The 24,111-nt window shown below is 49.6% G+C and overlaps 1 protein-coding gene across 3 annotated transcripts in view; it reads right to left on the reverse strand.

The window, feature by feature from the left end:
- Positions 1-24,111, reverse strand: part of Kcnip3 (potassium voltage-gated channel interacting protein 3) — a 66,084-nt gene that overhangs the window by 23,975 nt on the left and 17,998 nt on the right. The window contains exon 1 of one of the 3 annotated variants that reach the window (XM_031371827.1): positions 2,041-2,552. The exons of the other annotated variants lie outside the window; for them this stretch is intronic. Coding sequence (XP_031227687.1) covers positions 2,041-2,143 — 103 coding nt within the window. The 5' untranslated portion in view covers positions 2,144-2,552. Of the gene's footprint in view, positions 1-2,040; positions 2,553-24,111 lie in introns of those variants that run through there. 3 annotated transcript variants of the gene reach the window in all.

Here is a 24,111-nt window from a genome sequence, read left to right on the forward strand (position 1 = left end):
CCAGTCAGATGGCTGGACTCGGGCTCCTCGGAGCACGCCTGACGCTAGTGCCATTGGTCACTAGGTGCTTCAGGCTCTCAGCTGGCACCACTCCCCATCAACATAGAACATCTAGAACTTACAACTCCTCCGCTCTGACCCAAGCAAGGGGGAGGGGAAAGCTGTGTCCATGGGAGAAATGTGTTAAACCCTGAACCACTTCTGTTCTTATTAGTAACTATCCCCTTGCTGGTGGTGGTAGCATAATACCAAGCAAGCAGAGCATTGACCATGGAAGCCTGATGTGGCCTTGGTGGGCGAGGGGTGGGGGTAGGGGGACAGGAGTTAAGTCATCAGGCCCAATTTACAGATGGTGCTGTAGAGACTTGGCATGGTTAAGGGGCTTTACAGTTTGTAAGGATGACAGGATCTCCTCCCAGGCCCTCACTGGCTCAGGCTGTGTGTTCCCCTACCTGCATCAAGACTCCAGATGCACATGTGGGATGGAAAAGTGGGATGTTCCGAGCTTGAAGAGGACTGATTAGCAGGTCAAACAAACCATACACTGTCTTAGGAATATTGTCCACCTTATAAAGACAGTTCTCCTGAGAACTCACGAAGTCAAACTTCAGACTGCCCCACACCTTAGCAGAAGTGACCTTTGCAGAGTTATGGAAATGAAGCTGACTGGTGTTTCTGGGCACAGGCAGGGGCGAAGGTCCAAGAAGGCTGGGAAACAAGGATTTGCAGTGGCTATCACACTACATACCCTCTAGGCTTCCAACAGGAGATGTGCAGAAGGTGACAGACACAGGAAATCTTCTGGAGGCACGCAAATCCCTCTCCACCCCTGCTGCAATCCCGAGCACCCTCACATCGGTCCCCACCAAACTCATTGCCAGAGTCTATCTCCAGCCAGGAAAGCTTGGGCAACTCTCCTGACCACTAGACCCTAAGAGCCCAAGGTGGTGGTGATTTAAGCAATTTTTTTTCTCTCTGGTCCTCATTTGCCGATTGAGAAAAGAGGCATGAGGGAGCCCATGGCTTCTGTGGGTGGTGTGTGGCAATAGATTTCTAGGAAAGGACCAACTCTGCCCTCAGGAACAGAGTAGAGTTATGCCTTGCATCCTGGACTGCCCTTTCCTGCCTTCATTAGCCCTTTGCAGGGGGTTGGGAGCCATTCCTATGTCCAAGAGGATGGTAGGCATCTCAGAGACAGGAGCAACCTCCCTCCTTCAGCTTCTGGGTTCCATTCCCAAGAATAGGGGCCTGACAAGGTCGTCAGAGTGCTGAACAAGCAGGATACTCATGCTCCCGTAAAGGAGCCAAGGCACGGAGGGGACGCGAAGCCTGCCCCTTTCAGTTCTGAGGAACAGGACTACACCTGAAGCTTTGGAACAGCAGGAGAAGTTATATATCTGGTGTCCCCTTCTCTTAGCCCAACTATTTGTCCAGAGACGGCCCCTCCTCCTAACCTGCCCAGAAGTGGCAGAGTCCTGCAGTCAGTGTTCACGTCCGAGGATATTTGTCAGGGGTCTCAAAGAGATGGTCAGGACTGATCTGAGAGTAGTCTGTTTTCTCTGTTAATATTTTATTAGGACAGAAATGTGGCTGCGGATTTGGTTACTGAGCTTAGGGACAGGAGCTCTGCATGGAGACAGGGAACTGGACACCAGATGGAGGGCGAAAGGGACAGTTTCACAACTGGCAAAGGTCTCAAACCGTTTGCCGATTACTGGTACCTTGGGTCCAGGGTCTTTCCTGGCACCTTCAACCTGGGCCACCTGCCTCTCCTGAGCGGCCCAAGCCAGAGGCTTGGACTCGCAAGCCTAGGTCAGCTAGGAGTGCTCGCTCAAGATGTCACCCTGCGCATCCCTCTCATCTACGCCAAAGCTGCAGTCCCGTTTGGTCGGTTCAGCCTGAGCTCTCTCTGCCCTCTAAGTCCAAGACCCAGCCCTCCCCAGCCAGGAGAGGGCGGCGTCTGAGCCGAGGCAGCAATCCTTCTACCGACCCCTGGCCTCCCCGGGAAGAGCCACAGAGGGGCGGGCGGCCACATGTTACCTTCCATGGACATGGGTTCCAAGATGCCGAACTGCTTGAGGACAGCTATGAACAGCAGCACCACCACGGCCATAGCGCACAGCTCCATACCCTGAATGCCCATGGCGAGCGCGGCAGGGACCGGGGCGCACCCCTCCGCCGTGCGCTGCCTGGAGGCGCCGGGGCCGGAGCCTCCCGCCCGGCCACAGGGGCGGTGGCTCACATGCCCCAGGCAGGCGGGGCTACGGGTGTTGGTGCGGCCGGGACCCCGTGGAGGAGAAGAAGGCAGTGAGCAGAACCGGTGGTGATGCTGGAGCCCGGACTCAACTTTCCAAATTAGCCACCAAACTTCGAGGCGCGGCGGCGGCTGCAGCGTGGGGCGCAGCTCCTGGGATCAGTGTGAACCAGCAGCGCCCCCATTCCCCGCACGGGGCACCACGACTTTGCGGCCCCCTGTCCTGCCCCGAAGGCTTGGGGCCACACAGGCGGGGGGTCCCGGGCGCTCCTGGCCGCCCCAGGCTCCATCGCGGCTCCCCGCGCGCTCATTGGCCTAGGCGCAGCGACCACTCTGGGACTCGTCTCTTGCGGCCCCTCCTTGCCAGCCCAGGAAGAGGCGGGAGGGACGAGGCCCCGCCCTATACGGTCCAGCTCCAGACTTGACCTGGCGCGTCGCCACGGCTCCCCCGCCAGCCTCGGGGAGGCCGCGCGGTCTGCGGTTTCCCCACCCGCTGGAGGGAGCCGGGTGCTCAGGAGGAGGGGCGCAAGTGGCTACACTCCAGTCAGAGAGTCAGTGGGAGGGGTGCGGAGGATCCGGGAAACCCTGAGTCTCCGGGATGTTTCCTGCAACTCAGCCCACAGCTTGAGATTCAACTTGATCCCGATCCTCCCCTCTTTGAAGATGGAGAAGTTGGTATCCAGAGTTCGCCAGTTCTGGAAACCTGCTTGCGCTCCCGAGGCTTTAGGAGGAAGCTCTGGCTTTGGCACTGGAGCCCACTGAACTGAGTTCAGGTTCTGACTGCTGTATGACTTTGGTCGAGTCTCGGACTTTCAGCCTTTTCCATAGAGAGCCGATATGCCTTTCTGGATGTCGGGGAGATCTAAGCTGCTGCAGAGAGCTGTGCTAATTAGTCTGTGGGTTTATTTCTTCCCCTTAGAGCACTGGGTAGGGCCCAGGAAGCAGCGGAAAGGAGGAGGGAAGGGAGGGCGGGGAGTGGCAGGGCGGAGCCGAGATGCTCCCGGCTGCAGAGCGCCTTCGGGTGCTGGGCAAAGTGCTGACTCTCTACTGCCCCCCAGCGGGCCCAGCGCGCCTTGAGAGTCCCCGCCAGCCCAGAGGGACCAGGTTCCCACCAATCCCAACCCCTTCTTGCTGTTTTAACAGAATGAGAAATTGAGATCCGCTTCACGCCTAAGGGCGCTGTTCCCACCGCCCCCAGCCCGAACAACCTCAGCTTGCCTTTAGGAGCTTACGAACTACTCGCCCATTTCTTCAAAGAGCATCAACACAGCGTTTAGTCTAGTCCTCAGGCGGCGATGGAAACCCTAGCAGAGAACCCCTGTGCCCACTCGACCTGCGCCAGAGCTCACGTACCTGGGCTATGCTGTTGGATATATTTAAAGAGTTCCTACAGTAGACATTCCTCATCTTCCGTTTTATAGACAAGGAAACTGAGGCTCAGGGGAGTGAAATACTTAAGGGGGGGCACAGGTGCTACACCGGCCGGTTAGATTCTGGACCGGCTTCCTTGATGGGAACTACACAGCCTCACTAATTTAACCTGCTTAATTAAAAGCCAGAGTTTGGGCAAGAATTTTAAGGAGCTGTAAGCGAACGGCTTTTAGTTCAGGTTAATCGGGCTGAAGTCTCAATTGATCAAGGCCAGAAAGCTAGGCAGAGAGGCCGAAATCGCCAGACAGCTGGAGAACTCGTCTCGCTAAAATGTTTAAAAGGCCAGAAGGTCAAAGGTCTCCTGAGCCCTATAAATTACACACTTAAGAACCAAGAAATATCCAGCACACGTCTCAGTTTCCATATGGAGTCCAAGTTCTGATAGACATCCCTAGAGGCATAACTTCTGTAAGCCTCAGTTTCCCCAGCGATAAAATGGGGATGGTGACTAGGCTCTCTCAGGACTCATAAAAGATCCAGAAAGACCACGGGTAGCACCTGAGTGGGCTCCGATTCCCCCGCCCAATGATTTACACTCAGCCCAGTTGTGCAGGAAGACAGCTGGATCAGGGGAGGCAGAGAATCCAGCGTACATACGAAGCCGTCCCTCGGAGCCTCCTGATGCTGGCACCCACCACTGCCTCCCTGCCTCAGTTTCCCTTGTGCTCCTGAGCATCTTCAGATGCCAGTGTAAGCGTCAGTGGCTGCTCATAAGCACTGAGCTATAAGCAAGTCATCGATCCCCTGGCTGTGCGGCGTAAAATATTAACGACGCCTAAGTGGATTCGAGGCCCGAGAGCACAGTAGCCCCGCGGTATGAACAGCCTGGGCTGCAGGCCTAATGGATGGAAGTAGACTCCCCAGGTCGCTCCGAGTTGGGCGCTGTCAGCCTCGGGTCTAACCGAGGTCCACTGACGCTAGGTGACCGTTCTCTCACATTCTTCTTGCCCAGACTAAGCGCTCCAGCGGCTTCTCTCGGGGAGGAAAAGTTAGGCCACGCCCGCTAGCGGCCACGCCCCCAGGGGCTGTCTGCTTTGGCTAGCATTTATTCCTCTCGTGTTCCCACGCATGCGGCCGCATCCCGGGAAATGGCAGCACTTGCATAGTTTTGGAGGGAAAGGACAAAAGGGCTGAGGTACGGGGAAGGTATGGGGTGGGGATCTCTGTAGGCGAAGATGAGGGAGCCACGCAGAGGAGCCGCGGATGCTTCCTAAAGAAGTCGAGGGGCGGAGCTCATTTGAAGGCCTCAGGATGTGTAGGGTACTCAGGGGTGTCTGAAAGCCTGGTCTGGTTTAGAGAGCTATCAGACGAAGCTGGTTGGCGTCCACAGAGGTTGCACTTGAGGTCACAGTGTCTTTTTGGCCTGGAATATTGAAGCTACTTCTTTGGTGCTGTCTCCGAGAAGCCTACGAAGATGACACCAGCCCTGCTTGGTGGCCTTCCCTGAACTCTCTCTACTTCTTTCTTTTCTGCCTGTCTCCACCTCCTATGTCCCTGTCTCTTATTTCTCACACAGCTTTGTTGTTAGTTTTTCAAGGCTGGGGACCTGGACGTTTGACTGACATGACACGTTATTTTCTGCTCCAGACACCAAAGATTCTGACTCTTCCGGGTCTGGACCAGTTCCATCTCAGGACCCATTCCCTGGGAACAGTTCAGCAACAGACTGGTCCCAGCTTTCAGGGGAACAGGGTTCCCTTAGTTCTAGTTCATTCTACTGGGCAGAACGGGCATTGTTCAATGAATTGTTCTTATGTTTCATAGGAACTAAGCTGTCCAGGAGTGGAGTCCCACCTCACACATGGTGTCCTGGGCGTGTCACACCCAAAGCCGACCTCTCCATCCCCTCCAGCCTGTGCCACCCCCGGTCTTCTTCCCTATGCCATCCTCTTCCCATCTACCTCTGTGCTCTGGCACCATGCCTCCATCCCTCTCTGCTCTACCCAGCCGCTCAGCCACACCCTTTCCCTCCCTCCTGGACTCCCAACACAGATCTCCAGCCCCCCCCCATCCCCACTGCTTCACTCAGCCACTAAAGGCACCATCTCAAGATGGTCATGGGATTCTGTCCGTTTTACACCCTCTGACCGTTGAGGCTGTGCCTCAACCAGGCCATGTTTGCCTGCTCACCATCCCCATCCAGACTTGGTAACTGCACCAGGATTGCTTGGCCACTTGCCAGACTCTTTGCTCCTGAAGCCACAGGACCATGGTTTTGGAGATCTGAAAGGAACTGGCCCATGGCCCCAACTCCTCTGTTCTCCTCTGTGCTGCCTTCTACCACTACAGTGGGCAGCTCAGGTTGGATGTCAGATGGGACCAGGACCACAAGAGCCCTACAGGTGACATATGGAGTCCCTGGATACCCTGAGGTGTCAACAAGGTGTCAACCCTGAGAATGTCGTCCCCTGGGGAGATAAGAGGAAAGCAACAGTAGCTGCCGTGTACCTGGATCCAGCTGTACCTGATGGTACACTTTCAACCTCTACCTTTCAGTCACATGAGTCCATAATCCCACCAGTTATTGCATAAGCCAACAACTCGGGCTGGGATGCTGTTGCTGCTACTTGTAACCGAGAGAATCCTAATTAATACATCATTTACTAGTTATGAAGGCCAGACTCTCAAAAAGGGGGCCCGCAAGAATACAGAACTGGAGGTCTAGGGCTCAGAGAGATGAGTGTTGATGCTCAGCTGGTCTCCTCCTCTCTCTTTTTGTTTAGTCAAAGCCTTCAGTGCTTAGGATGCTGCTGCTCACATTCAGGGTGGGTCTTTCCTTAGTTAAGTCTCTGGAAGCACAGGCACATTCACAGGTATGTCTCCCAGGTTATTCCCAATCCAGCCCTGTTGACAATGAAGGTGGACAAGCGCATCGCAGTAGGTGAGCCTCCCTCCTGTTCTCTTAGGTTTCTCACTGGCTGGAACACACTCATGTTGAAGAAGGACCTCAGACATGCAGCTTAATAAGGATGAGGCCCAGGGGAGGGGAAGACAGCCACAAGAAAGAAAGGCTTTCAAAGGCAGGGCAGGGCCCCAGCACACCAGAGATGCTCATTTGAGTGGTCAGGTAGAAAAGCCAATACAGTGTGTGTGTGTGTGTGTGTGTGTGTGTGTGTGTGTGTGTGTGTACATGCCATAGCATATATGTGGAGGGCAGAGGACAATTGTCTTTCCACCATGTGGGTCCCAGGGACTGAGCTCAGGTGGTTAAAGTCTTGGCAGCAAACACCTTTACTGACTGAGGCGTGTTGCCAGCCCTAAGTCTATATTTTTCACCGTTCCTTGGTACCTCAATCCTCTTGAACATGGGGAAGGAGAACCTAAGCAATGGAGAGACTGGCAGCAGACTTAGCTCAGGACTGAAGACAGCCTTCAGGCCTACACAGACTCCACACTGCAGCTCTCTAAGAGCACTGGAACAGCAGTGGGCAGAGGGTAGTGACCCTCGTGAGAAGGGAGCACGTGAAAAGAACCCCCCCCCCATTTATTTCATCATTTCACTCAGTATACTGCCTTAAATGATGGCGCTCAAAACTGCCTCATGCGGGTGTTCACAGAGATGGAGGAAATAGAGTGCAGGGATGGTTTGAGAGGCTGGGATCCAGAGAAGGAGGTGTTGCAGCATTTTCTCTGTCCAATCACATTAGGGCAGTGACAGGCCTGTGATTGGACAGGAATGGACAGAGGTAGAACTAGAGTTTTAGGAGTCAAAAAGGAGAAGGGAGGAAGAGGAAAAAAAAATCATCATGGAAGCTGGTGAAGATAACAACCCAGACCCCGCGTAGTTTTAATCAGCCACAGGTAGCTAAGAATATTACAAGGTTAGAATAATTTGGCTCTGAAATTATTATATTGGCATCTTGTAAATTGTGATCTTATTGATATATAAACCTGATTGGATAATTAAGCCTTAAGAGTCACGCTTTTACTGGGTACTAGGTGCTAGATATTGATTGTGGTGGGGTATAAAGCATTGCATGTAAGCGAGATGCTGCTAGCTGGGAGAAAATAGAAGGAGCCCACTGGGACATAGTGATGTTGCGGGCCTATACCTGTGGGCCAGGAGAGATTGCAGGGAGGGTTACTTTATAATATTTCCCACAACAGGAGGGAGCCACAGAGTCATGGGATGGATGGTAAATGTCTCTTGAAAGGTTCATATTGCTAAACTATGATTGCTCATCTGTAGTGCTATTGGGAGGCAATGGGACATTTAGGAGGTGGGGCTTCATTGGACAAAGTTATGCCTGTCTTTGTGAGGGAGTCTATTGCTGTGAAGAGACACCATGACTGTGGCAACTCTTATAAGGAAATACTTAACTGGGGCTAGCTTACAGCTCAGAGGCTTAGTTCATAGTTAATGCAGGGAGCATGATGGCAAGCAGGCAGACATAGTACTAGAGACATAGCTGAGAGTTCTACAGCTGGATAAGCAGGCAGCTAGCCTGGGTCTGGCTTGAGCATTAGAAACCTCAAAGCTCAATAGGCCCTGAATCTGACAACTCTAAAAACAAAACTGAACATTCTCTTTCTTTCTTTTTTTCCTTTAATTTTTTTTAAAAAATTGAGACAAGATCTTATGAGCTCAGGTTGGCCTTGAACTCCTGATCTTCCTGCCTCTATCTCCCAATGGTAGCAGACTTACCTAGCATGTGTGAGAGACCCTGGGTGCTCAGTCACTAGTACCTTCTAACACTCTACCCCCACACACCAAGTAGTAGAATCTTTAGAAAGTAGGGCCTAGTAGAAAGAGATTAGGTCACTGGAGGATGTCCACATTTGGATCCTGACACTCTTCCTTTTGTCTTTGGTTCTCCTGAGGCCTCCACTGAAATAGGTGCTGGCCGTGACACACAGTTCCACCACAAACCCAAAATGACAGGGCCTAGGGACCATGGACTCACATCGACAAAACTATGAGCCAAATAAACTTTTCCCCTCACTGAGTCACTACGAGTATTTTATTTTTTACAGTAATAAAAAGCTGGCTAGCATCTTTTCACTATCTCTGAGCATATTGTTCAAAATGCTGAGAATCAAAACCCTGAAAAGAACCCAGAAAACATCACCTGGAGCAGGAGATGACATCGTAGTGGGACACATGTTAAGATCACTACTCAACCAAGAATTATTTTTTAAAAATCCAGGAAATAAGAGAGTATAAACACAAGACACGGCAGTAAAAGAGGAAGAGAAGAATACAAAAGGCATGAGACAAAAAAAAAAAATGTAAGTTGGAAGTCCAGTCATCTAAGGGGTTACATTAAATGTAAGTGGGCTAAAACAAATGGGAGAAAATATAAATGAATATGAGATTTTTTTTAAAAAAAGTAAACCCTAATAAATGCATAGTTGGAGTCCCTGGAGAAAAGGACAAAAGCAAAACAAAACAGAAAATTAGGAAAAACACTAACAGAATTTGAAGAAATTTTTAGAAATGTTTGAAAGATATCAAACAGATTGAATGGGCTGAACAAATTTCAATCGGGAGAAAGAATAAGAGCAACAATTAGGCCCAGCAAATAAGAAGAAAGCAGAGTGCAATAGACTAACAGCTTTGAAAATGCTCAAGGAGGGAAAAATAAATGGCCAACTTAGAGTGTCTTCCAGATGAGGACAGTGCCAAGCAATGTGGTGCATGCCTGCGATCCCATTGCTCAGAGAGGCAGACAGAACAATGAGGAGCTCAGGTCAGCCTCAGCTATGAGAAGCGCTTTATCCAATGAGGAGCTCAGGTCAGCCTCAGCTATGAGAAGCGCTTTACCAAAACAGAAGAGAAACAGGAGGAGGCAGAACATTAGTCCTGTCCTGATTCCATCCTGTGCCCAAGCCTTTCTTTTTTTTGTTTTACTTGTGGGGGGAGGGGGTCAAGACCGGGTTCCTTTCTGTAGCCTTGGCTGGATAAAAGGCCTGAGCCACCAACATTCAGCTTTTTGTTTTCAAGACAGGGTCTTTCTGTGTAGCACCCTCCCACCCCACACTGTCCCTATTTGCTCTGTAGACCAGGCTGGCCTGAACTTAGACATCTGCCTGTTTCTGCCTCCCCAGTTCTGGGATTAAAGGTGTGTGCCCTGCTGCCCTGCCCAAGGATTTCTATTCCAGGGATAGACAGGGCCAACAGTCTCTGATCTCTGCAAAGCAGCTGGAAGTCGAGTCTTCATTCTTCCACATTTCCTCAAGATTAGGAAACAGTGGCATGGGGAATGAGAAAGGAATAGGGACACTCATGGACAAGAGACACAGGCTTATCCTCTTCCGTTGTCAACAATGCACACACCTCGTCACATGAAGAACCTGCCAGCTAGCAAGATAATGATGCATGTCCCCTGGGACAATGGCTATTGGTTTGAATATTAAGTGGGGGAAACCCTCTTAATTCATGAGGAAACTCTTTTCTAAAGCCATCTTCATTTTTAGAATTGTATTTTATTTTTATTTTGCCTCAGGAAGTGTTTCTTAAGTGATTCTGGTTTCTATGATTCTTATGGCTAAGAAGCATTTGGAAGACCTGAGAAGTCTGAGTGACTTGGCTATGTAGGCATATCCCTGAATATCATTGTGGTTCTCGTGCCATTGCTGGTGTTTAAAGGAGAGTCCTCTCATAGCCCTGTGTCCAAGTTGACATTATCTATTAAGTAGTAACTTGACACAACCTAGTATCACCTGAGAAGGTAATTCAGTTGGGGGAATTCCTTGATGGTTAATTGATGTAGGAGAACCCAGTCCTCTGGGGGTGGTGGCATTCCCTAGGCAGATGGTCCTGAGTTGTATAAGAAAGATATATCTGGGTGGTGGTGATGCCTGCTTTTAATACCAGAACTCAGGAGGCAGAGATAAGCAGATCTCTGTGATTTCAAGGTCAGCCTGGTCTATAGGGTGAGTTCCAGGACAGCCAGGAAAAACAAAGACAAGAAACAAAACAAAACAAATAAAAAAAAAAAAAAGAAAGAAAAAAAGAAAAGGAAAGTTCATAAGAACAAGCTAGTGAGCAAAGCCAGTTGCCAGCATTTCTCCTTGGTTTCTGCTTCAAATTCCTTCCCTGACTCCCCTCAATGATGAACTGTGACCTGGAAGTGTAAGATGAAGTAAACCCTTTCCTCCGGAGTTGATCATAGTCACAGTGTTGTTTTTGTTTTGTTTCATCACAGCAGCAGAGAAGAAACAAAAGCAGCTAGTATCCTGTTTGACTGTCCCTTTGACAGAAGATTGCTTTACCTGTCTCTGTCCCCAGCAAGATGAAGCCAGCCTCCATCTATCCCTCACGAGAACCAAACACTTCTGAACAGGCAACAGGAGGGACATGAAGTCAGCTTGACCCTGGTCCCTGTGGTGGAGCACTCCTCCACGCTCTTTCATGTGAAGAGCATCTCATGTAGCTCCACCATGACAGGGTCAGACCAACCACTCTTGTTTTCTCACCAACTTCACTTGGAACCCAAGTCTGTACAGTGCTCACCATGTTGGTCTGTGAATTTCTTTGGGTGAATTTCTGTTTCTTGAGTGAAGTTGGCTTTCCCATCCCTTTGCTGGTTATAGGACACAGTAGTGATCAGATGGGAGATCAGAGCCAGGGTGACCTAGGCTGAACTGCTCCTCATCTTCAGTATTGGGGAAGCACTCCTTAATCCTTTCTGAATGCATCCCTGCCTGCCCCAGAGATCTGTAGAGTGTCAGGCTAGTGTTAACCAGTACAGTGTTATTCTAATCCTCTTGAATCCAGGCCAGAGCCCTGAGCACAAAAGATGCTCAGGAAGCTTCACTGGCTGGCTCAGAGTTAGCTTGTTGCCTCTGGCATTCCTCCTAGTCACACATTGCCATCAATCCTCATGATGATGACATTGACACAAAGTGCTCTCAAGTCCCAGCCTTATGCTGATCTGTGAAGATGTCCAGGAGATAAGCATTTGGTTGTTGGAACTGAAGCTGAGGGCCCAGGGGTGTCTTGGGGAATTTCCATCCATCGGGATGTTTGCTGCCAGCATCTCTACCCCCGTGTTGTCCTCTGACAGCTCAGTGAGCTATGCCTAGTACAGATGTCCTGCATCAGCTGGAGGCAGCAAACAAAAGCTCAGGCTCTTAGACATGAAGAATATGTCAGAGAGCGCACTGTAGGTGAGCAAACCTTAGGTATGACTCTCATCCCTGACCCTCAATCAGTTGAGGAGCCTCAGTGTCCTATCCTCTCTGAGTCCAAGGCAGTGTGGAAGTTAGACAATAGAGATAGTGGTGATAGATCAAATTTTTGATTGCCTACTGTTTATACATCCCAGATGTAGTCCTTGGAACTCATATACAAAATATCAGGTACCAGCTATGGCCTCATACACACCCGTTCTAGGACTTGCCTTAAGCTATCTCCAGAAGCGTTGGGCTTGGATGATCACTCTCAGAAATGTGTCTTGAAAATACTCAACATCCCTCTCCCCATCTTTCCTCAGAGGGTAGGGGAGCTGCCAGTGGAACTCACAAGGCCATTAGGGAAGTAGAAAGGAGATGATACTTCATGAAATCTAGAAGGGAGGTGGTTTTAAATTCTCTCCATCTAGTAAGACATAAGATTCCAGGATCTTACTTTATCACACATAAGTATTCCTTTAACAGATATTTTCTGGACTTTCCCTCTGTGTCTGCCAGATACAGAAGAACTAAAGGTGGCAGATCCAGCCCTGGTCCCAGAGGAATGTTTCTACTCCAGAGGAGACTGACCATTAGCCAGTCATAACTGGAAATGGTTTGCTTGTGACAGAGAAGGTAGAAGAAGCTGCTGTTTCAAACAGAGGGCTAGAGGAGATTCATGGAGGGAGCTGGGAGATTTCATGATCAGGGTTGGCATAAAGAGAATGTCAGGAGCTTAGGACAGGAACACAGTGTGAACAGGGGCATGCTGGGAACAGAGGTCTCTACTGTAGATCACAAAGGAAGAGGAAGACAAAAGCCAAAGTCTCATACAGAGGTCCAGTGGCTTTATTCCAGGGCCATGGAGCATCCATATGGGCTAGGTATTTCTTTTTTCTTCTTAACAGTCACTCCAATGGGTGTGACAGAGATGTAGCATCTGCTGCCACTGCCACTTGGCTTTCACAGGCCAGATGGAACAAGCAAGATCTAGCCTGGGCTATCAGGTCACACCATAGTACAATGGGGACCAGAAATAGTAGAAGTCTCTCCACTTCTTGACCAAATCCATCCCACAGACTCACTTCGTTGGGACATTTAAACAGTGTCTGTAGCTGAGAAAGGGGGGTGGGTCATGCTTGTAATCCCAGCACCCATCAGGCTGAGGTGATGATGGTCTCCAGTTTGAGGCCATTCTGCGCTACAATGCGAAACACTGTTCCACCAATGTGTGCTTTTAGGGGGCATGCCACATGCCTCAGAGTGACCCCCATGCAAACAACCAGGTTCTAGGTTGTCCCAGAACCTGGCATCCTTCAGCCATAGCCTATGTCTCTGAAAGAGCTGGAGAAATTTCAGTTTCTGTCTGTCTGTCTGTCTGTCTGTCTGTCTGTCTATTTGTCTGTCTGTCTGTGGCCTCATCTGTAAAATCTACCTTCTTTGGAAAGTAGTTGAGAAAGATGACACTGACCTTCATACACTTGTGTGCATACATGTACTTGCCCACCTGCATATACAAGTACACATGTGAACTAGCACACACATGCACATACACACACACACACACACACACACACACACACACACACACACACAATTACTAAATTTCTCAGACAATTCAATGAAATACACTCTCCTGTTTTTTCCGAGTTCCCTCAAGTGTTTTCTTTCAGACAAAGGTTAAACTGTTTGGCTTTCCTCCATGACTTTAGAATTCTATTTATTTAATTTTAAAGATTTATTTTTATTGTATGGGTGCTTGCTTGAATGTGTGTATATGTGGTACACGTGTGCCTGGTGACTGTGGAAGCCAGAAAAGGGCAATAGACCCTCTAGTGCTAAACGTCCATACAGGCAGCTGTGAGGCTGCCATGTTGGGTGCTGGGAACTGAACCCAGGTCCTCTGCCAGAGCAGCCAGTGCTCTTAAGCATAGAGCCACTTCTCCAGCCCTAGCCTTTGAGTTCATTATGAGTATCTGTTGTTGTTGCTGTTGCTGTTGCTGCTTGAGACAGGCTCTGGCTACATAGCACAGGTTGACTTTGAACCTGCTATGTAGCTTGTGCGGACCCTAAACTGGTTTTGCTGATTTTTCTGTCTCAGCCTCCTAAGTGCTGGGATTACAGATGCCTGCTACCACACCAGGATCTTAAATTCTTTTTTTTTTTTTCTTTCATACTTTTGGCTTTACCTTTTAGTACAGAATTGGATAGAATTTCTAGGCTGTCAGAGTCAAGTCCACTAATCTACTTTGCATGGTGATCACTTAGCTCAGTTATGAAATTTTCTATATTTCAACAACTAGACGGTCACTTCCAATATTGCAGACTTTTTTTTTTTTTTGTAACGCATATAATGTGCTTCAAGGTCTCTAGGGACATTCGTATATATTTCAGTCTATAGTCTTGTATTTATTCTACATTCTTTTTTCTCAGTGACTGCCTCTATGTGTACTATGTCTTTATCTGGATAAGCTTAAGTTGTATTGATGTTGTCTTAAGACAGGGTCTCCAGCCCAGACTTACTGATACCAACTATGTAACCCAGGCTAGCCTTGATTTCATGACAATACTTCTGCTTTAGCCTTCCAAATGCTAGACTTATGGGCATGCGTTTAACGACTTTTGATATGGTTTTCCCTGGGTGTTGGTATCAGATACATGTCTGAGTCCAGGTCTAAAATTGCCCTGTGGCTCTGACATGGCAGAGGGTGTGGGGATAGAGTCGATGAGTGGTATGTGCTGCATGCCAATGGCTTACCTGGGACCTAGAGATAGAGGCAGGTCTCCCAGACACATGCTGACCTTCTGGTATGTGCTGCATGCCAATGGCTCACCTGGGACCTACAGAGATAGAGGCAGGTCTCCCAGCCACATGCTGACCTTCTGACTCTGGGTCTTCTGCTGTCTGATGTCACCTGCCCACATTTGAAGGCTGCAGCTGTCTCTGAGCACTTTAGTGCTGGGTTTCCTGGTCACTGTTCAGTGTAAACCCATTATGGGTTCACTCTGTGGATCTTCTTTTGCATTCTGGCCACAGGGTGGGGCTGGGACACCACTCCCTCACACTAGCTAGTTGTTTGGTCCATCTATCCTAGGAGCTGGAGGTACTCCCAGGGCCTCCTCCACCCAACTCCAACTCTCTTACCCAGTCCATGCGAGCTCAATGCCTGTCACTCTTTCTGGGTGGATGTGCAATATACACTCAGAGAGCTGAGTCATATCTATCTATCTATCTATCTATCTATCTATCTATCTATCTATCTATCTATCTATCTAGAGATAGATATACATTATATATGCATATGTGTATATATATCTCTGTGTGTCTATGTGTGTCTCTGTGTGCCTATGTCTGTGTATCTGTGTGTATTTCTGTGTGTATCTCTGTGTTTCTCTGTGTGTGTGTCTGTCTCTCATCTGTGTGTGTCTCTCTGTGTGTGAGTGCCTGTGTGTGTCTCTGTGTATGCCTGTGTTTGTGTGTGTATGTGTGTGTGTGGCATGAGCAGAGCAGATGTGACTCCACACAGCCCTGTTGTGCAGTTTGTCCATCTGTAGAACTGATATACCGAATGAGGTTTTCACAGAAGACCACAGAAGAACTCAGAGCTCAATGGGAAAAGACAGACCCTGAACCATGAATCCCAAACCCACACTGATTGCCTGAGTTGGGGACCTGATCCATAAGTCATTGTTTCCCTGAAGCACAGGAAAAAATCTGAAAAAAACTTAAAATGAAAGAAGTAATAAACTCTCCATTAGAACAGAATCTGACTGCCACATGGGCCACCATCCTCGTCTCAAAGGTCACTCACATCCCTTGTCAACCCGAGGCCTGCTCAAGGCAACCTGCTGTTTCTTGGACCCCTAGCTACCTGAGTTCTATGACTATGTCCCCTCCCCATTAGAGAAGCTGTATTAGGGGTCAGTGGTTGAACTTGCTCAGTCAAAGGTGCTTAGAAGACCACATAGAGAAGTCAGCAACAAGCAAGCCTAAGCAACACCTCTCACACTTCTTATACCAACTCCCCCCTTCCTCAGTGGACTCTTCTGTCTGGAGCTTGGGCTACCAGACATCACCAGCCTGCATGGCACAGCCTCTTATCCCAGATCAGGGCCTGCTGTTGTCAACAAGTCTACGATGGAGGGGAGGGCCTGGAGAAATGGCTCAGTAGTTAAGAGCACTTGAGCTCGTGGAGAACCTGAGTTTAGTTTCCAGCACACACACAATGGCTCACAACTGTCTGTAACTCTTGTTCTGGTGGACTCACCCTCTCTTCTGGCCTTTGCAAGCACTTCACGCAGACTGATACACAGATATACCTGCAGGCAAAGCACCTACATGCGTAGAATAAAAAGAAATCTTCAAGAAATACAAGTCTAGGAAGGGACATCAGGTGTCTGCCCTGGGCAATGGGAATTCCTGCCATGGTGGACAGCCCTGCAGCTTCACAAGGACTATGTGTGTGTGTGTGTGTGTGTGTGTATCTGTGTGTGTGTCTGTGTGTGTGTGTGTGTGTGTGTGTGACTGCAGTATGTGATCTCAGTGTTGGTGTTAGCTAGGCCTGGCCCCTTGGCTATGAACATTTCACACCCCTAGGTGCTCTGCAGGAGGCATCAAGAATCTTCCATAGCACCCATTAAGTTACCCTGCTGGGCCTGTCTGAACAGGGACACAGAGTTTGAATGGAGCTCTAGATGACCCCTGGTTATCCTGCTACAGGGGCACAGCTAAGGCATCATGTTATTCCCAGGACCTTACCCTACACGGAGATGGGAACAGCCCTTGGAAGGCTCTGGCGAGCATCATCTACCAGGAGTGGCAGCAAGTACAGTCACTTTGTCAATATGTATTTGGTCTCCCTGACTCACTCCCCAGTTGTGGCAGGTGTGGTCATGGCTGGAGGCCTGTCTCAGAGCCGATTCAGCCTTCCTGTCACCTTAAGGTGCCCCATGTCTTCTTGCTACCCGCAGCCATTCAAAGTGCCCTGGGGAGCAGCGGCTAGAACTTCCTGTTGCTGGCTCTTCTGGTTTTGGCCCTGGAGCTCAATTGCGCTTAGCTCTCCTCCTGGCTGCAGCACAGTGCAGAGACACCAGAACCCACCAGGTCCCAGGCCCTTCTCTAAAGTGGGCACAGCCAGGGCCAGGTCTGCAGCAGGGAAGAGGTGAGATCCCTGCAGGGAGGATGGGAGGGGACCAGGGTGGGGTTGGAGGCCCTGAGTTGGCATTTTCAAGTTTGCGATTGGAGACAATTAGGAGCTGAATTATTAAAGCGGCTCAAGGGAAGAAGCTGTTTTTAAGAAAGCATGACTAAGCAGGGCTATCTCACAGCTGCGCACAGGATCGAAAGCGATCAATTGCCATAATGGCTGTAAATATTTACTCGGTAAAAAATGTGTGAGCCACCCACATATTCTACACAGGGGTCTATATCACATTCCCCATCAAGCTTACCAAAGATGCACAGTTCCAGGCCCCTCTCCTCTCCCTGCCTCCTCGGCAGCTAGAACAATGTTGTCTGAGATCTGTGGGGAGGGACCCTTATGATACAAGGGCTGAACTTGAGTGCAGGGTCATGCACAGCTTGTCTGCAATAGCCCAACTGAGGCTGGACAGATGGATGGGTGGGCAGATGGATGGATGGATGGAAGGATGGATGGATGGATGGATGGATAAATGGGTGGGTGGGTGGGAGAGTGGGTAGGAGGAGTGGGTGGCTGGATGAATGGATGGGTATAGTTAATCCCCCTTGGCCACAGTCCTCATCTATAAAATGAGCTTGTGATACCCCCCTCAGTGCTTGTTAGTAAGCCTGGACATGCAGCAGTGCAAGCCACGATGGCCTGTGAGCTGGCAGGGCCACAGGTGCAGACAGATACCTGGCACCTTGGTCTTATCCCAAAGCTTGGGCTTAATTAAACAGAATCTACTTACATCTTCATAGTGGGGTTCTCTCACCAGGAACTCCCTGAGTATGAGGCAGTTTGTGTGTGACGATCTAAGACCCAGCCTTGACCCAGGACCATAGTGTTTACTACCTGCTTATTGTGACCAGTCCTGGTTAGTTCTTATTGCCAACCGAACACTGCTCAGTCACCTATTAAGAGGGAACCGCAACTGAAGAATGGCTTTGACCAGAGCTGCCTGTAGCCCTGTCTGAGAGGGACTGTCTTGACTGATCAATGTGGGAGGCCTCAGCCCACCATGGACAGCATCATCCCTGGGCAGGTGGGCCTGGCTATATAAGAAAGCTAGCCACCCAGTGAGCTGACTAGCAAGCAGCATTCCTTCACAGTTCCTGCTTGAGTTCCAGTCCTGGCTTCCCTCAGTGATAGACTGTGACCTGGAAATGTAAGCTGAATAAACCCTTTCCCCGGGGGAAGGTTGGTTAGAATGTTTTATCACAGCAACAGAAAAGCAAACCAGGACATGCGCCAAGTGCCCCGGCTGACTGCTACAGCTTCCTTAATCCTCACAGCATCCAGAGAGTTGGGTGTACTCCCACTCTGCTTCCTCAAGGTGAAAGGACTTGCTCTGGGTCACTTGGGTACACTTCAAGGCCTCTCCAACCCTTTCTGGAAACCCTTGGGCTAACCCCAGGACCATCAATTGCCTACTCCCCCATCCTCCTCTGGGATTCCCCCTTTTCTTTCTCAGAGGGGAATCTTCTCTAGTCACATGCCTGAGAGTACATTTAAAGATTGGGCAGAAAGGGATCTTGACCTCCGTCTATGTCTGCAAGGTTCTGCCCCACAGCAACCCCTGACACCTGGTACTAAGGGGCCCATACAGGCCAGGATGCTCCTGTGTCCGGCAAGATCTCCAAGGATCCTTCCATCATGGGCTGACAGTGCTACCACAACAGGCCCTGGTCTCCAACACACAGGTGTACTTGCCACTGAGCCTGTGAAAATAGTGAATGTGAATATGTGTGTGTGTGTGTGTGTGTGTGTGTGTGTGTGTGTGTGTGTGTGGTGTACTCTTATACATGTCATTGCATGTGTTGCAATCTATTCTAGTCACACACACAGAGCTTTCCAGCCTCCGCACACACTCACCTCAACCAGTTTCCTTGTGAGATCTGTGCTTAGAAATAGCTCAGCCACCCACTGTGTATCCTTCAGCAAGTGCTAAGATGGGGCCCTTTCCCTGAACCCATTGGATTTCATAAGCTGGGACACCAAGGCTGAGAGCACTGAGTAGAGTAGAGGAAGAGCCCTGTGCTTAGTGTTCCCAAACATACACACCCAACCTCAGACACCTCACATCTGTGCTGCAGGACTGAGACAAAAGCCAGAGGAGCTGGGTGAAGGGTGAATGGAATCTGCTGTTATGTTTGGGCATTTCCCCAACACCAAAGAAGCTTGCAGAAGGGAATATGTAGGGACTTGAAATCCTCACAAAGGGCCAAGGGATAAACTGTACCTAAGTCCTTGCCTGTGCCTTTCTCTGCCAAGGGGGTTGCAACAGATGGGGAGCCTCTGTCTAGTACAACAACAACAAATCCCCAACCACAGTCGGCTTCCAAACATGTCTGGTCTAAGAAAGAACCTGTCTGGTGAGGATTGACTAAGGAAAGACTCTCCTGGCTCCTTCGTCCTTCTCAACCAGACTCAAGGTCTACTCTACGCCAGACTTTTGTAGAGTTGCTAGGCAAGTATGTAATGTATGGGTGGGTGGACTGATGGATGAACGGATACATGGATGGGTGAATGTGTGGGTAGATGGGTGGGTGGACACATGGCAGGAAAGATAGACAAACGAGTGGATCGATGGACAGATGGATGAGTGAGTTGATGGACCATTTCCTCTCTTAAGCCTTAAGCTATCCCCCATGGAAGGTGGTAGCAATGGCTGCATGGGGGTGGGTATCAGTATCTGCCTGGCACAAAGCGAGCACACAGCTCACTCCCCCTTCCTTCTCACCATGGCCACCCTCTCCAGCCGCAGGAGGTGTTTAGGAGCCAGGCATCTCCCCATGCTATTGGTCAACTCCTGTGTGTTGAGGCCAGGAGACAATGGCTTCTTGGATCCCTTTCTCACTCCTGACCTGAGACCCTTTCCTGCTTTCGGAGTGACCTAGGCTGCTGCTGGCTGATGCCCTGGTTCCTGCAAATTCACCCTGTCACTGTGCCCTTCTTGAAAGTTAGAGACCATGTGGCATGTTCATGGGCTTTTGTCCCTGCTGAACTAACCAGTACATCTGCTGATGCCATCTTCCATTCATCCAGCTGATCCCTGCCCCAGACCCGGGGTTCTGCTCACTGCTTAGGTCTGAGGGCCATTTGCCGACTGTGGGAGTGTGGGGCTAACAACACCTTGTGCTCTGCAGAGGCTCTGTCTGTCTTCTGCAGCACCTGGCCAGGAAGTCTCCCTCCATCTTGCCCTGCTGCCTGTCACTAAGCCAGTCCCTAGAACTCTCTCCAACCTCCTGGACCAGCATAGGCCAAGCAAGGGTTTTGTGCTGTGCTGTCTGGGAAAACAAACACAAACACAAAAACAAAAACAAAAAAACAACAAAAAAACCCTCACCATTTCCTTCTATATTGAGAAAGTCCATAAGAATGACCCCTTTGTTTGTAATGGAAAATCCTTAAAACTAGTTTTTTTGCTTTTGGGGGGGCTTTTTTTTTGAGCCTGGTGTGGCAGTGCACTCCTTTAATTCCAGTATGTAGAAGGCAGAGGCAGGTGTATCTTTGTGAGTTCAAAGCTAGCCTGGTCTATATAATGAGTTCCAGGACATCCAGAGATACATAATAGAGAGATACTGTCTCCAAATAAGGTAAGTAAATAAATAAAAAACAAACAAACAACCTCCCCCAACTACTCAGTCTTCCACATTACTTCCAAAGAGCAAGAGCCTTTGGAAAGGGGATGCAATTAGTTCTCTACTGAAAGACACTCAATGCTCCCCACTCCTCTTTTCACTTCAGAGACACCTCCATCTATTGGATGAATGTCAGGAGCCGTGGTCCATGTGTCCAGAGAAAGATTGTAAGTGTAGATTTTCCTGTGCCCCCACCCCAACCCTTTCAACTCTGTTCCTTCTCTGTCACCTGAACCCGCCCAGTTATTCACACTGGAATGGGGAGTACTGCAAAAGGAGGTTTCAGAGGTAACACCCTTCAAAGAGACCCAGCCACCCCCTTGACGCCTCTGGAGTAACCCAAGATGAGGCCACTGCCATTCGTAGGAGTCCTAACTACTAGAGTAGAGATTTCACACACAGCTAGCGGTGGGTGGGCCCCCAACTGGAAGAGGTGCTTGGTCTGTTCTTGGCTTGGCTCAGGGAATAGGGAACCAAGATGCATCCTGAGAGAGCTAGCAGCCCATAAGTGCCAGATCCTGTGTCTTTAATCCTCAAAGGTGTGTGAAGTGGATGTGTGTGTATGTGTGTGTGTCAGAAATTAACAGCCTATGTAAGACCTATCCTAAAAGATTAAAACTGTCCAAGAGGCTTGCTGCCCCAGCCTCCTAGGCCCCCTGGTGGGCAGATGGAGAAATGCCTTTTAAGTGAGCTGCTTTGGCAGGTGTTGGGGGTGGCAAGAGGCTTGGGGTGTGATGGTCCAGGGTTGGAGAGAGGGATGGACAGGAGGTTGGAAAGGCTTAGGGGCACTTTTCTGAGAGGTACCCAGGATCCACTGTCCATGAGCATCTGCCTAGGAACAGGAAGTGCAGCCATCCACCTCCTCTGCCGCAGTGGTTCTGCTTCCCCCCAACCCCCCGAGTAGCCCCACACATGTTCTTTTCCCATTCTGGAACATTTGAAAGTTGCTCCTGTCTCTATTTCCTATCATCTCAAAGAATCTTCAACACCTTTCACCTGGGAGGCAGAGACCAGGGCCACTTAGAACTCTACATGTCAAGGAGGAGTCTGGGTGGTGATGATGCCGAGACACGGGATTTAACACATCTTTGTAGAGAATCCCAGCCTACCCTGTCAGTCAGTGCTCCAGCGTGCCCTCCCCCCTCTCCCCTTTATCTGGACTTACAGAGGTAAGAGGCAGAATGGGCAGAGGTCAGAGGAGAATGGCACCTGGACCACTGCAGCCATATCAGCCCAGAAAACTCACCTCTCCCTGAGGAAAGATGGCTACACTGCTTGTGATGGGCTTTAATGGAGTCAACATCACTAAAAAAAACCTGGGAAAGGTTTGCCAGGTGCACAGAACAATAATGGAGCATGGACCTACCAGAATTCAGACAACAGCAGCTAGGGACAGGGCTACCAAAAGGTGAGAGTTGAGAGGTGAGAGGTGAGAGGTGAGAGGTCAGCCTTCCCTGTGGGGGTCTAAAAGCTATAACACACACAACCCCCAGGCCTTGGTCAACAGAATGGGTAGAAATCACAATTGGTTGATTTTGGAAACCTACCCTCTCTAACTTGACTGACACATGGAAGAAACCTCGGCTAAGTGTTACAAAGTTATATTGCCCGCCCAGCCGTGCTGTGGTTGTTTATAGATGCTGGTGGGGTCTCAAAGAGCATGCTCTTGTGTCCATTTGATGCATAAATAAACCAAGGGACTTGTTCAATGTCCGGCATCAGTACAGAACAGAGCCAATCCAGGAGCCTGCTCAACGAGGTAAAAGCAGAAAGCCGTCCATGTGGCTCCTTTCACACACACCCGACATTATCATCTCGATGACCTCATTTTTATATCCATTTCATCTTACAGATGATGAAACGGATGTGGTGAGAGGCTGGGGCACGTCGTGGCAGATGGGGCTCTGTTTACAAACTGTGCAGAAGAAGGCATCCGGCCGGCCTTCAGAATCACCTGACTTGCCTGGGAGAACTGGGTGTTGCTATGACCGGTAGGTACCCAGATGCACATGTCTAAAAAACTCCCTCTTTCCTCTGGTAGAGAAGATGCCCTTATGGATGGTCCATCATGGCCCCCTCGTCTGTTTCCCATCATTTGCATATAACTGAGCCATCTTGCTTGTGCGTTGTGTGTTCCAAGCTCTCTCTGGGTTTCCTTCTGATTGGAATCAGCTTTGTCATTTGGCTAGCATCTTCAATTGGGAGTTTAATGGAACCTGGGTATGCACTTGCATCTGTCTGTAGGAGGGTATTTTTAGGGCGCCAGAATGCTACTTGGACAATTCAGGTCAGATGGGCTCTGTGACGGGGGAGAGAGGGTCCCTGCTGCCTTAGCTGACAGCTCTCCTGGCCCCTGTGGGTCTCGCTGCTTTAGCTGACAGCCATCCCTGGCCTCTGTTCTGCTCCTGCTTTGTCTTGAGGAGCTCTGAGAAGAGAGCCTGTGCACAGGGCTCATCTCTCACTCTCTGAGCTCTTTGTATCTTTCCCCGTGAGCTTCAGCAGAAGTCCAAAGGACAACACAAAGGTATGACTCTGAAGGTCACACTAAGGAACCAGGGAGGTAGCCTTGCTCTGTGATCTCCTGGGAGAGGCTGAGCTCTCTCCTCCACATCTAAGCCCTCCAGTGACCTGAGGGGAACTTGGGGATGTGAGACCAGGGTGAGGGGTCTGACCCACGCCTGGCACAGGGTCAGGGCAATGGCTGTGGCTTCCCTAGTTGTTCATGGATATGGCCTGGATACCTGCTACCACTCTGGAGCCAGAGAACATGCTCTACAGAGTCCTTGTGCACCCGGGGGGAAGAGAGCCAGGCTCCATCTTCAAAGTTCTTCTCACTCCTGTCTTACCATTTTCTCATCACTCTGGTGGTTTACACTGTTATTTTTCCATAGATTTGGAAATGGGCAAATATATTACCAATTTCAAGCTTTTCTTCTTTTTTTTTTAAAAAGATTTATTTGTTTATGTATTTATTTATTGTATATGAGTACACTGTATCTATACAGATTGTTGTGAGCCTTTATGTGATTGTTGGTAATTGAATTTAGGACTTCTGCTTGCTCTGGTTGGCCCCACTCGCTCCATTCAACTCTGCTTGCTCAGGCCCAAAGATTTATTTATTATTATGAATAAGTACACTGTAGCTGTCTTCAGACACACCAGAAGAACACCAGAAGACGGTGTCAGATCCCATTACGGGTGGTTGTGAGCCACCATGTAGTTGCTGGGATTTGAACTCAGGACCTTTAAAAGAGCAGTCAGTGCTCTTATCCACTGAGCCACCTCAGCAGCCCCAAGCTTTTCTTCTTATAAATGCTCTTTGTGGGCTGGTGGGGTGTCTCCACCAGTAAAGGCACTTGCCAAATGAGTCTGGCTTCCTGAGTTTTATTCCTGTGTATCATCCATGTGGAGGTAGAAGGAGGGAACAGACTTCAAAGAGTTGTCCTCTGGTCATTATGCCCAAGCCACAAGCCTGAGCATATACCAC

The sequence above is a fragment of the Mastomys coucha genome, unplaced genomic scaffold (genome assembly GCF_008632895.1).
Source record: "Mastomys coucha isolate ucsf_1 unplaced genomic scaffold, UCSF_Mcou_1 pScaffold15, whole genome shotgun sequence".
Lineage (NCBI taxonomy): Eukaryota > Metazoa > Chordata > Mammalia > Rodentia > Muridae > Mastomys > Mastomys coucha.